The 13,956-nt window shown below is 44.4% G+C and overlaps 1 protein-coding gene across 1 annotated transcript in view; it reads right to left on the bottom strand.

The window, feature by feature from the left end:
• Nucleotides 1-8,571: 8,571 nt before the first annotated feature.
• FBXL12 (F-box and leucine rich repeat protein 12) overlaps nt 8,572-13,956 on the bottom strand; it is a 39,880-nt gene continuing 34,495 nt past the window's right edge. Inside the window, exon 3 of the mRNA XM_078681012.1 lies at nt 8,572-9,623. Within this exon, the coding sequence (XP_078537138.1) occupies nt 8,826-9,623 (798 nt within the window). The 3' untranslated portion in view covers nt 8,572-8,825. The remainder of the gene's footprint in view (nt 9,624-13,956) is intronic.

Raw genomic sequence — 13,956 nt, 5'->3', positions numbered from 1 at the left:
TGTTTTTTTGTTCCTGCCCAAAAATCTAGATCCGGGAGAGCAATGGGCGGGTTGTCCATTTACATAGATTTAGACCTCCCAGGTACCTGGTCATCTCCAGATTGGAACTCGTATGGGTTCCAGGTAGCTCGGTTTCGTGGAAAGGGGCTAAGACTCTCTATTTTTAACATCTATAACACTGTGTTAGCAAACACCCAAACCCAGCTACTTGCTGAATTAGACCAGAGGCTGGAACAAGAAATAATATCCCAAAATAAGGGGCAGTCTCATGGGCTGTTATTAATGGGAGATTTTAATTGCCATCTCCGTCCGGCATTGGTTACGGCAAACTCAGATTGGTCACAGTGCCCATTGGAAAAGGGGCCGCATTTCACTCATACACCCACTGGGTCGGCTCTGGGTCTACTTCGGCTGAAGTATGACTTAGAACACACTATCACCATGATTGACCCTCAGCCGGATGGCACACTTCCTCCGACTTTTAAGGGCAGGGGCTGCTCATCCATTATAGATTATATCCTGGCCTCAAGATCCCTGATAAACAAAATAGTTGGGGCAGGGATAGAATGGAGCAGTTTTAGTGACCATAACCCTCTCGTTTTGGTGCTCTTATATAGGGTGGGTGTTGGAATTAGACCCCGTGGTATAATTGAGGAGAGGGTTATAGACCAAGGTAGGCGACTAAAATGGTCCAAAATAGATGGGGCAAAGTTTTTTAAAACACTGGGCGAAAAGGGCCTACCGGCCATTAACGATTGTCTAGACTTGGAAGTCCAGGGACCAAGGTTACTGGAAGCATTCGCGCAGATTGCCAACCTGATCGATGGCCTACTTAAGTCCAGTGCACCCCCTTGTAATCTGGTCAAACCGCGGTGGTTTGACAAAGATTGCTCCAAGGCACTAAGGGAGTTGAAATGCTGCCTAAAGCAAAAACCGAGGGACCCCCGAAAAATTAGGGCATGCAGAGAGAGATATAATAAAGAAACTAAAAGGAGGAAACTTGCCCTGCAGGCGGAAGCTTGGGCAGACCTAAGAGAGGCAGGGGAAAGAAAGGATCTGGAGGGCTTCTGGAGAATTATTAATAGACCGACTTTTCGAGAAAAAGATTCTCCGGATATAGGGGCTAATATCCTCCCGGAACAGTGGACCGCACACTTCAGAGGTTTATATAATCATGAGTCCGGTCCCTCTGTAGAGCAACCGGTAGCCTTAAATCAGGTTTCTCCTGTAGTATTTACCCTTAAAGAGATCACTGTAGGGATGGAGGGTCTGACTAAAAATAAAGCTCCGGGCCCGGATGGGATCCCCCCTGACCTATTTCTCAGTAACGTAGATTTATGGGCCCCTCTGATGACCAGGGTTATAAATACTGCCATCTCTTGCGACCTGCCACCATCTTGGTCAAAAGCAATTATTGTGCCAATTTTTAAAAAGGGCAACAGGGACGACCCTAAGTGTTATCGGCCGATTTCCCTGATTGACGTATCGGCCAAACTTTTGGGTAGGGCAATCCTCAATAGACTGTCCGAGTGGACCGACGAGAATAACATCTTCTCGGACACTCAATACGGGTTTAGGACAGGGAGGTCTACCAGCGACCAATGCCTGAACCTTTATATGCTGACCGCCAAATACACTTTGGCCAGTGATGAACCTATTTATATGGGTTTCATGGATTTGGCAGCAGCATTTGACCACGTCAACAGAGGAAAGCTATGGGACATGATGTCAAGTATGGGGATTGACAGTGGTTTAATCTCCATACTAAGGGAATTACATAGCGATACCACGGCCAGGGTTCGGTTTAACAGGGAGGGAGGTTTGTCTGACCCCTTTCCATGCAAGAGTGGAGTCAGACAAGGTTGCATCCTTGCCCCTTTTCTGTTTTCCCTTTACATTAACAATTTGGAGCAGTTTCTTTTGGGCTTAAAGGCAGACTCCCCCAGGGTGGGGCAGAGGCACATCCCTGTCTTGCTTTACGCGGACGACGCGGTTCTGCTTGCGCGCACCCCGCGCAGTCTACAAATCCTGATTGATGGGTTTGTTAATTTTATGAGCACCCTGGATCTTTCTGTCAACCTGGGTAAATCTTATGTACTCCTGGCCGGCAAAAAACCTTCCTCTAGATTTATTTACACAATAGGTACCCATATCTTGGAGGAGGTCAAAACGTTCACTTATCTCGGAGTGACTTTTGATGGTGCTTTACAGTTTAACTCCTTGGTGACGGAACGTTGCTGCAAAATGATTGCCTCAAACGGGGCAATAGCTGGATACGGCAGGAGGTTAGGTAGATGGAGCATGGAACAGGTGGTGAATTTGTATTGCTCCGTATCATGCTCCAAAGTAATCTACGGGGCAGAAGTATGGGGCTTTGTGAACACCACTAAAATCCAACAGGAAGAAAACAAATATTTGAAATCTATCCTGAGGGTACCACCCAGCACCGCTGGATTTATAGCCCACAGGGAGCTAGGGAGGCCATACCTGGATGACCTGCTAAAATTTAGGCCAATTGTGGCTTGGTTAAAAATATGGGCTAACCCAGAGGCGCACCTAAGCAGAGAAATCTTATTGGACTGCTTGGCTAGGACCAATTGTATGCGTATCCCTTGGCTCAAATATGTGAAAAATACCCTCGAAGATCTAGGTTTTGGTAACCTCTTCACGAACCCCACAACGATTTTAGCCCAGCACAAGAAACAAGTAGGGGAAATTTTCCTAGAGCGGAAAGTCCATTACAGAGCTGAGGCAGAAACACTCAAAAAGACTGAGGGCGCATAATCTGGTGAAGAATGTGGAGGGTATGGAGCCATATCTGTATCTCATGCACAATGCACAGGATAGATTTCTCATGTGCCGTTTTAGACTGAATCTACTTCCTTTTATGTTGGCTTACCCAGCAGGTTTTTCTACATCAATTGAGCAGAAGGGACCCTGCGGCTGCGACAACAGGTCTCCGCAGGACTCCCTTCACTTTGTTTTGCTCTGTCCCTATTTTTCTATGCCCAGGCGCAGTTTTCTTGTAGATATTTTAAAAAATGCCCATCAGGAACATGCTAGGGATGCGCTGGTCTTTTTGCAAAAAGCCTCCGACCCCCTTACCCTGTGTTGTATCATGAATTTTATTAAGGTTGCGGTTCGATTAAGAATGACCAGGGGTTAGGTATGAAAGAATCTGGATCATCTATTGTATGTTTATGGATTTGTACACTGATATTCTTGTGTTTTTTTACCTATGCTTACTATGTATAAGGATCTTGATCAATGTTTAATAACTTTTTATTAATGTATATATGTTTGTGCTTTTATGGTGTTTTTTAATCACCGAATAAAGATTTAAAAAAAAAAAAAAAGTAAAGACTAGAACGAGTTATTAAAGTGAATGGTGTTTACTCTATTAACTTTAATGTCAGAGTAATTACTTACTGCTTTTTATGTACCGTGGGACTCCCACTTTGAAGACGGGGAATAATTCAAGCATGTGAATCTATGAAAGATACTCCAATACTGGAGAACTGGACCTCTTCTTGACCAGTCAGAACCATAGGGAAATGGTTCGATTTCACTTATTACGACAAAGCATGAATCACTAAACTTGTGTTGGGCACTTTGACAAAAGCACAGGTGAGAAGTAGTTGACCTAAGATTACGTGCAGCATGTTTCGCCACTGCAAAAAATCAACCATGGCTTACTACACGCTTCCACCACTGAATTTGCCAGTGCCCCATTCAAGACAAAACTGTTTCAACAATGTACTTTCTTGCTAAAGTTTCTATAAACTGATTAGATTTCTTCTCGTCTACACAAATAATAATCCATACTTGTAAAGCGCAAACATATCACCCCTTAAGGTTCCAAGGCTCTGGGGGTCGTCAGGGAGATTAAGTGTGCTATTGCCCAGAGTCACATGATGCGGAGCTGAGCTTCCACTGGTGCCAGCGACTGAACAGTGACCCCCGCCCTCTGGAGTCAGCTGCTCTGCCCGCTGCGTCACCTCTCTCACACCTACATGCATGCTAATATTCAGTGCCTCGCCCGCTTCGTTCGCAACAGCTGAAAATGTCATGTGGCCCTCAGAAATAACACAAAATCAGTTCCTGTAGAAATATCAATGTCTCTGGCATTATGTAAATCCTAAAATAAGCCTTTATATATACACAAGTATAAGGCAGAAAAAATTCTGACTCACTTTAAGCATCATCATCAGTGTCAGGGTACAGGTGATTGAACCATAGAGCCTTTGAGCTAAGGTCCAACAAGAGTATAAGAAATGGCTAGATCAAGAGTACTTAAGACTGTGCCTAAAGGTGCTGGAGCATCAAGCCTCTTCTTTCCTTCCTCTTGAACCCAGCCTAGACTATTCCACACCATAGTAGGACTATTTGGATACGTTCTCTAATGTGGCCTCTGGCTTGGCACTAAAGACAGCCAAAACCTGGGCCAATGATCCATAAGTAAGTGGATTTTCTTGTATCTGCCAAGAATCAGGAGCATTGAGAATAAAGAAAACTCCTATTATTAAGCACTGCATAAAATAAGGGATTAAAATACCATCCCTACAGAAGAAAACTTCAGAAACACTAAATACTTTGATGCTGCAAAAAAGCATAAGCTTTCACATTCTCGGAAGGCACCTGTGTCTTTAATGAGTTACAATTTCAACTCAAAAGCTCTAACCACTACACACCAGCCTGTGCATTCCAATCTCTATTCAACAAGGGAGCTACAATGCTGAGGTGTTGTTCTATTTCAAAATCCCTCTCACAGACACCAGTAAGAAATCAAACAACAGGCATTCTGTCGCACAGAAAAGGATGACAAAGGCGTCATTAAAGGGCAAAAAGTATTTGAAAGTCTAATCTGCTTAGAAATATTTTGCATTAATTCCCTGAATCAAGAGATTTCCCTTCCCTTCCTGTGAACTCAGTGAAAGTATAAAATTGAGTTTGATGCCACTTTCTTTACAAATATGAATTTGATATAACAGCAGTACCTGTGGGCCTTCATATAACAGAAACAGAGAAGCACTTTGCTCTCATGCTTACAGCAAAAGGTTCTTGCTACAAACCAGAAAGATGTATAAGGTTGAAACGTTATTTGGGGGCTTATCAGGGATTGCAAAATGTTTCAATTGAGTAGCAACTACAATTAGAACACTGGAATGTTGAGAGCGCAATTGAAGATAATGAACTGATCCAAAATTTGTGTTTGTCTTTCAGTTTCTCAGTTTCTAAACTAGAACATTCTACCCTCAGTGTATAAATGTTGTAATATACTTATTACCCTTTAGTTGTGTTGTGTTTGCTGTGTGACTGAGTAGCAATGTGTGAAATGATGGTGGAATAATGTAGACTGTTTGAGGTGGTCGGTTCGTATGGGAGCATGGTGAGAAGGATATGGTTTGGAGTGGGGGTTCAGTTGCAAGGTGCTAGGTATCAAGAGGTAAGGTTGGTTTGTTCCGTACTGCCAGATCTATTCTAAAGAAATAAACCTACCCGCTCACCCCAAATAACGTCTCCGTGTGGTAAAAGAGGATAGACCTGCTACACCATGACATTTGTCCTTCTTTTTCTCCCTTTTTACTAAGATACTACCCTCCATTGGGTGAAATGTTGCCATAGCTTTATAGCTCTTCTGCTTCAGGATATACTGGTTGTTAAAGGCCCTCTCTCTCGTTATAGGCCCCGCCTGTGGCTCAAGCCTATATCTTGTGTTCAGGCATTTGATAACCTCAAAAACCTGCAGTAGAAGGGCTGTAATATGGCGGAATAGCTCAGTCAGTTTTATGAGTGAAATGATTTTTAAGTATCAACTGATATTTATATTTTTTGCAGATTCATCATAGAATTGCAGAAGAAATTGGCCTATGGATGTTACAATTTCCACCTCGGGTGAAAGTAAAGTGGAATAATGTAATCTCTTTCTGTAAATTCATATTCTGAACACCACGCACTCCCGCGGACATGTGTTAGATTTGGTATGCTCCAATTTTGCACTGGTCATTAAAGACCCCCAGCCAGTCACTTGGTCAGACCACGCTGTGATCAACATCTCCTGGGCCATGGCACTGCCATCTCGCCACCCCCCTCTTCTGTCAGGTTCCTTAGCACGGAAAATTAACATTCCTGGGTTGGCAGAAGCCCTTACGCACTCCCAGATGGCTCTCGCTAGTAATTTAGAGGGGCAAGTTGACCTCTTTAACGCCTGGGTCAGTCGGGGGGAGGAAGCCATTTCCAAACCTGCCTCTAAAATCCCCCGGCGCCTGCTGCCTTCCCAACCTTGGTACACGCCAGCGCTTAAAGAGCTAAAGAGGACATGTAAGAAGCTTGAGCGGCTTTGGAGGGCTGCATATTCTCCGCAAGCTAAAGCTGACCTCCGCTCATCCCAAAGAGAATACTATACCGCAGTTAAGACTGCGAAAAGTGCCTACTTTGCGACTAGAATCATGGAGGCGGATAATAATGATAAGGAGATCTTCGCTATAGTCCAAAGTTTTCTGTCGCCTCTGGCGGAGCAAAAAAGGATCCCGGTATCCGCTGGCTGGTGTGAGGAGCTCTCCTCTTTTTTCATTAATAAGATCATGCTCATTGAGGAGGGTTTAGCCTTGAGCAATGTTGCCTCACGCCCTCTGGCGGAGACGCCCGGCACTCCTTCTAGCAGTTGCCTTGCCCAATTTGTTAAAGCTTATCAATCGGACATTCTTGCTCTGCTGAAATCTCTCCAATCGGGCTCCCCTTCGGACCCCTGCCCGGCAAAAGTTCTTGCGGGAGTAGCAGATTGTGTCGGGTCTGAAGTTACAGCTATGGTCAATTGGTCTCTGCAATCTGCAGTGGTGCCTAGGCAGTGGAAGCAAGCTAAACTTCTGCCTCTTCTGAAGAAGCCATCGGCGGATCCCCACATTGCAGCCAACTACCGTCCCATCTCCCTGCTTCCTGCACTGGCCAAAGTTTGCGAAAAGGTTGTTTTTCGGCAGCTGAACGCCTTTGTGGAAGATTCCGGGGCGCTTCACCCGGCCCAGTCTGGTTTTAGGGCCTCCTTTAGCACGGAGACCGCCTTGGTGGAGGTGGTGGAAGCCATTAGGGAGTGTATGGACAAGGGTGGCAGAGCGGCGCTAATTTTATTGGACCTCTCTGCCGCCTTTGATACGGTCCCCCATCAACTCCTCCTGGCTCGCCTCGCCTCTATCAGCCTTACTGTGGCTGTGTGGTCATGGCTGGAGTCTTTTCTGGACTCCCGCTCCCAGCAAGTCTGGATGCCCCCGTACTCCTCCTCGGCCAGGACAGTTCAGACAGGGGTCCCACAGGGCTCAACATTGAGCCCACTTCTTTTCAACATTTATATGACCCCGCTGATCTACCTGGCCGAGGAGCTGGGTGCAAAAATTATGGCCTACGCCGATGACACCCAGCTCCTGTTTACCTGGGGTAACTCGAAATTAGAAACGGATGCGGCACAAAAATGCCTTGCGGCCGTATTTACCTGGCTGGCCCAAGCCAAACTTAAATGCAATGAGGGTAAATCGGAGATCATACTATATGGCCAATATCCGAACCAATTGACAGAATTAATATGGCCTCCTGATTTCCCCCGTCCCCTCTCTGAAGGCGGCCCAGCCAAGAATCTGGGCATTTGGTTCAACGATGATTTAAGGTTCTCAGAGCACATAAAAAGACTGACGGGTGCTTGCTTTGGGACCCTTAAATCTCTGGGCAGATTCTTTCCTTTACTGCCCCAGCCGGCCAAAGAGACGGTCGCTAGAGCCCTCATATTGTCCCGCCTTGACTATGCTAATGCTCTTTATTTGGGCTCTCCCTCCTTTCTGTTGAACAAGCTGCAACTCATCCAGAATGCAGCCGCGAGACTTCTGCTCGGCATTCCCAGACGTATCAGCATGAGATCGCAAATGGCCGCACTCCACTGGCTGCCGGTGGCCCAAAGAGTTCAATTCAAGGCTCTGGTTCTCACTCATAGAGCCTTACATGATACTGGCCCGCCTATCTCAAGAGGAGAGTGGCTTTCCATGTCCCCAGTCGAAGCCTTAGGTCGGCCTCCCAACGTCGGATGGTAATTCCCCGCGTCAATCGTTTTCGGTTAAAGCGGCTACCCTTTGGAATTCCCTTCCACTCACACTCAGGGACACCAGAGACCTTAACTGCTTTAAAAAGCTCCTTAAAACCCACTTATTCAATCAAGCTTACTAAAATGCCGTTTCTCTCGATTTCCATGTGGTTTTTGCTCCGCGCCAGGATACTCAAGAGTAGTCGCGCGCGTTATAAATACCCATATAACATTCATATTCTGAACATCAACAATAAATTGGTTGAGAAAAGCAGTGTTCCTATGGTTGAGCTAGATGAGCTTCCACTGTGGTTCCACCCCCTCCCGCCCTTTGAGGCAGGTTAACCACGACTTTGGAAGACACCAAAACTGCCGATTTTCAGCTTGTTCGCGGATTTTTAGCACATTTCTCATTAAAATCAGACTATAAACGATGCCCCAAGTTTGATGAACTACCAAAGAAGGAAGGCCAACACAACACACACTCCAGAATCAAGAATGAAAACAGCTTAAGGCAGCACAGAAGAAATACTTTATTGATAAAAGTATAAAAAAGCATAGAGTGTGTAAGCAAGTAGGGCAGACTGAATGTACAGCATACCCGACTAGTTAACACTTATACAAGGCTTAGCAATTATGACGTTTCTGGGATTTTCTTTGGATTTTTTTCAGAGCCTGCATTCCATGTGGGCAGAAAAATGTAAATTAGCCAAGGTCGGACCTTTTGTAATGAATGTATTTTCTTTTATCAGTTTAGCAGACTTCAGTCTAGGTCTAGCATTTTGTTGGTCACCGCGCAATTTGGGAGGCTCTGTAGAATTCTATGTATTCCTTGATCTTCAAAAACAATTCCATTTAGGTTGAGGGACCGTAAATTGTGCAGTGTCGAGCAGACATGTATAATAGCATCAGAAGATAGTCCCATGCACCATTCTAAGCCAAGGCCATGCAGATCTTTCAAAGATTTCAAGTTCTGGAGGCCGGAATCTGTTAGGGAACGGAAATTAACAAGCTCTAATGTCCGCAGAGCTTTCAAATTTCGCCCAATGATGTCGAGTGCACCGTCTGTGATGTTGCACCCTTGAAGTCTCAAATGCTGTACATTCTTAAGATGCGCTGCAGCTTTCTCAAAACCTGAATCTGTCACTCGGTACGTACCTGTGAGGGACAAGGACTTCAGATTAAGGTTACAGCAAAGTGTTTTCAGGTGGATGTTGGAAAAGGCCGGAACGTGGCTCAGCACGAGGTGCTCTACCTTTACCTGGCGTTTGGCACCATCTTTCAGGCCAGATCCCTGGAACCAGAGTGAAGGAATCTCACAGTGGCTCAGCTCCAGTGACTTCACAGAGGATGGCAAGCAATCGAACTTCAAGCGGCGGAGGTCAGTCTCAGACAGGCACAGCTTCAAGAGGTTAGGGCTGCGTTTCTCAAGCTCCTGCAGCAGTGCCTGAGACAGGAACTCGATTTTTCTGGCCGAATGCAGAAGCCCTTTCACCTTCAATGTTCTCAAACTGCCTCCCAGGTAACGACGGACGAGATGCCACAATATCTTGGAGTTTATCTGCACATAGTGGACGAGATATAGAGATTCAAAAGGTTAATCCTTCAACCAATAGAAGATTACAAGAGAATGGTGAAACAAACTTTTGACACTGCGGAGCCCAACATACATTTAACTTTTTCATCAATTCTATGGAATACGTAACAGCTGTGTATGGGGGCTGACTGAATGAAGGGACAAGTTATGGTAAAGCGAATTCAACAGACTTTAAGCATATGGGCATATTTTTTAGGACAGCAAAGAAGTATTATGTGATATGAAGAAGCCTTTAGGGACAAAAATGAAGACAATCTTGAAAGGAGAATTTGGATTTTGGCTAATAAAGACTATCCATTTTTTTCATTTTAATGATTACAGCACCATAGCAATAAGTTGAGAAATGTATTTATTAAATACTTTTGTAAAGCACTGTATGTCTCATTTTGAGTGCTTCAGATCGATTAGATATGTCACAGTTTGAGGTTTGGGACATGATACGGGTTACTTTTAAGTTCAGGGAACAAACGGTTATATTTCTCCACAGTGCTTGGTTCCTCCCGCCGCCTCCTGAACAGAGGGCGCGTCGGCGTACGGAATCCGAAGCGATGTCCAGTAATATCCAACACTGCTTCCCATGGGCAGAGAAAGCCCACGCTGTGTCTTCGTGCAAAATAGATTTATTAGTTACCTGCAATTGTTGAACGTGTTTCGCCTGCTATGCAGGCTTGTTCACCAACAATAGCCTAAAGTTTTCACCACCATTTTAACTCTATGCAAATGTGCATCACATGACAACTACAATACAATAGAACGTGAAAACACACTGGTAGTTCGGAACATTGCAAGTTTTGCGAATTTCAACACATTTGCCGATTTTGCACACATTGTCATTTTGTGGTATTGCTAAAATGTGAAAACTTATCCATACATGGCCATCTATAAAATGTATACAATTTAAATACATTTAAGATTTTAAAATCATTTGTGCATCTTAGGAGATTCGAACTCTGATCTCTCACGGGGATAAAAGAATCATACCCCAATGGGCTATTCGGTTCCTCAGCTCTTAAGTGCTTTAACAAGGCCTGTGTAGCCAAATTACCGCCATCCGGCTTTTTACTGTAAAACAATGGGTTATACAATCACTCGCAAACCTCACGATATACAGAGCACAGCTTTCATCAAACTGCAATAGTGGGAACATCCTTCTGCCATAAACATAATAAATCACAGCAGTGTAATCCCGCACTCCGCCAGATGTATTTGCACAACCTACCGCTCACGACACAATAAATGGCACAATTATTGTCTTCTTTACTAAATTCTACCCAAGTGGGCATACGCCATACCACCGTACTACAATACCCCTACTTATCCTACCTTGTACCTTACATACCAGTCTGCAAAAAGTGCTAGTGCTCAAAATACATATCGATCACCTCCCCTTGCACTCAGTGGGACTGCACTTTGAGCGCCAACATAGAAAAGATCCTAAAGGTTTAGAGTAGTTTGTTATTGATGCAGTCTTGCTGAGTGAAAGGGGAGGTGATTGAGTAAAGAAATTAAGAAGACTTCAGTCTAATTATAGCATCATGCTCAACACTAAGACCCCTGAGGGTTTGAACATGGAAGAAGACGTTCATACCCATTTGTAATGAAATTGAGAACAGTGCTGCTATTCCCCGCTACTCTTTGGGTTTAACTTTGATTTATAATTTTAATTATGTATTTTGAGCACTAGCACTTTATGCAGACTGGTATAACCCATTGTTTTACAGTAAAAAGCCGGATGGCGGTAATTTAGCTACACAGGCCTTGTTAAAGCACTTAAGAGCTGAAGAACCGAATAGCCCACTGGGGCGGGACACTGGGGTATGATTCTTTTATCCCCGTGAGAGATCAGACTTCGAATCTCCTATGATGCACAAATGATTTTAAAATCTTAAATGTATTTAAATTGTATACATTTTATAGATGGCCATGTATGGATACGTTTTCACTTTTGAGCCATACCACAAAATGACAATGTGTGCAAAATCGGCAAATGTGTTGAAATTCGTGAAAACTTGCAATGTTCCGAACTACCAGTCTGCTTTCACGTTCTATTGTATTGTAGTTGTCACGTGATGCACATTTGCATAGAGTTAAAATGGTGGCGAAAACTTTATGTTATTATTGGTGAACAAGCCTGCATGGCAGGCGAAACGCGTTCATCAATTGCAGCTGACCAATAAATCTATTTTGCACGAAGACACGGCGTCGGCTTTCTCTGTCCCTGGGAAACAGTGTTGGAGATATATGTGTGTGTGGGGGAGGAGGAGTCAGGTGGGGGTCTCCATATCTCTCCTTTTAGGCTCTGGGGATCATACTCAGCCGAACACTGTTTCCCTGAGGCCAGTAGAGAAAGGGTTAACGATACCTGCTGACTCTTACGTGCAGGAGAGAGTCCCGTGACCGGAAAGTCTGAACCAATGGGAATCAGGAGAGGCATAGCCAACACCACGTAAGAAGAGCTGGAAGAACCTGGAAGGCACACTGAATCTGGTGGAACAAGGACGCTGTGCAAAGGAATCCTGTCCAGGAAGAGAAGAAAACTAACTGATTTGACAACGCGGAGACTCCAGGAGCCGTCTCCCCTCAAGAGCCGGACAACCAAGACAGTCGGGAAACCTGGTCCGAGGAGTGGTGGATACCCCCGGAGGTTGCATGTGAGCCACCGCAACTCAGGATAGTTGCAGCTATTGCAGTACTTGACTCGGGAGGGGGGTTGGGAGTGAAGGGAGGGAACCGGGGAATGGGTCACACCACTTCATGCACTGTGTGTTATCCTTGCCATTTGTTTCCAGCACTTTGTTTTAAAACCCTCACTTACCCTCCGCATGAAGTAGGCGTTTTTCAACATTCCTTTCCATGAGAGCTCCTGACCCTAATAGACGCTGGTAAATGAATAGCGTTTTCCAACCCTATTTTGTTGCCTCATTTTGTTCGCAGAGTAAAAACCGAAGGGCCTAGATACTGGCACACCCTCAGTACTCTGAAGCTAAAAGGGCTGTTAAAACGGGACAACGCATCAGAGGTGTTGCCAATTTCAGGGGATTGTCTTAAGGTCAGAGAGAAACTTTATTTTGCTACTTGCATGTCTCTCACTTAGGGATGGTGAAGGGTCCTATTCTGACAGGATCCTTGAAAGACCAGAATAACTTACCGCTCTTTTCTTTTCCCTTTTTCTGAGCCTCTCGGGGTATCCCTCTAATAAAAAGAAGGGCACACCACCTTAGAAGATCACGGCCGAAGACAGATAGAGGAAGAGGAGCGCATACCACTTGGCTATGCTGATTTTTGATTCCTGCTGTTTCCAATAAAGATCTTATCACAATTGATCCCCGAATTCAGCCTCTGCTCGTCCCTCTCACAATATATATATATATATATATATATATATATATATATATATATATATATATATATATATATATATTTTCTCAGTAAAGACACCTAGCAACAAATATGTAGCATAAGATATCATGTCCCTTTTTAATGGTTGAAAGAAAAAGCACAATAAGTTTGAGCGTTTAGATAATCTTACAAATGTACCCCACACACCATAACCTCATCAAAATCTCTAGAATTATTGTGGATAACCACCTTCCTATGCAGGATCACATCAGCGCTGCCACCAGGGGTGCCAACTACCAATCGCACACTAGGGAAATTAAAACTTTTCATTCCGGCTGCAGTTCTCAAGACAGCAGTTCAAGCGCTAGTGAGCAAACTAGATTATGGCAGCTCCACCCTCAAAAGCAAAACTAGCATCTCTGAAGACAACCTTTATTGCATCTGCCCGACTCATCATAGGCTCAAAAAACAAAACAAAATGTGATCATCTCACCCCTAACCTCAAAGTACTGAACTGGCTACCCTATAAGTCACAGATCCATCTAAAAATTGCATGCTTGACTCACAAAGCTCTTCACCACAACCCTCAAGCTTACCTGGCCACAACACTTGTCCTATCAGGCGAGAATTAAACTTTACGAAGCTCTGGCTCCCTTCTACTTTTCTGGTTGTTGACATCCCTTCTACTGCAGCCTACAAATAAAAAAATAGAATACCTAAAAGTGCTCCTTCTCTGGAACCATCCCCAACATATAAAACTCTCTTCCTCCGGAGACCAGATCCAACACCTCCACTGCCCTCTTTCAATGAAAAGTAAAGCATCTACTAATGAACAGATTCCTTCACAAATGAAGATGCATCCTTCCCAGACTTTAACCTCCAAGGCCTCCCTTTCCACAAGATTCTCTGGCCCTACTACATACTCATCGTTATTTTTTCTATGATGCCACTATACACA

This window comes from Lissotriton helveticus, chromosome 1_1 (assembly GCF_964261635.1).
Source record: "Lissotriton helveticus chromosome 1_1, aLisHel1.1, whole genome shotgun sequence".
In the NCBI taxonomy this organism is placed as follows: Eukaryota; Metazoa; Chordata; class Amphibia; order Caudata; family Salamandridae; genus Lissotriton; species Lissotriton helveticus.
Note: the sequence above shows the minus strand (reverse complement) of the source record. Positions and strands in the feature narration are given on the sequence as shown.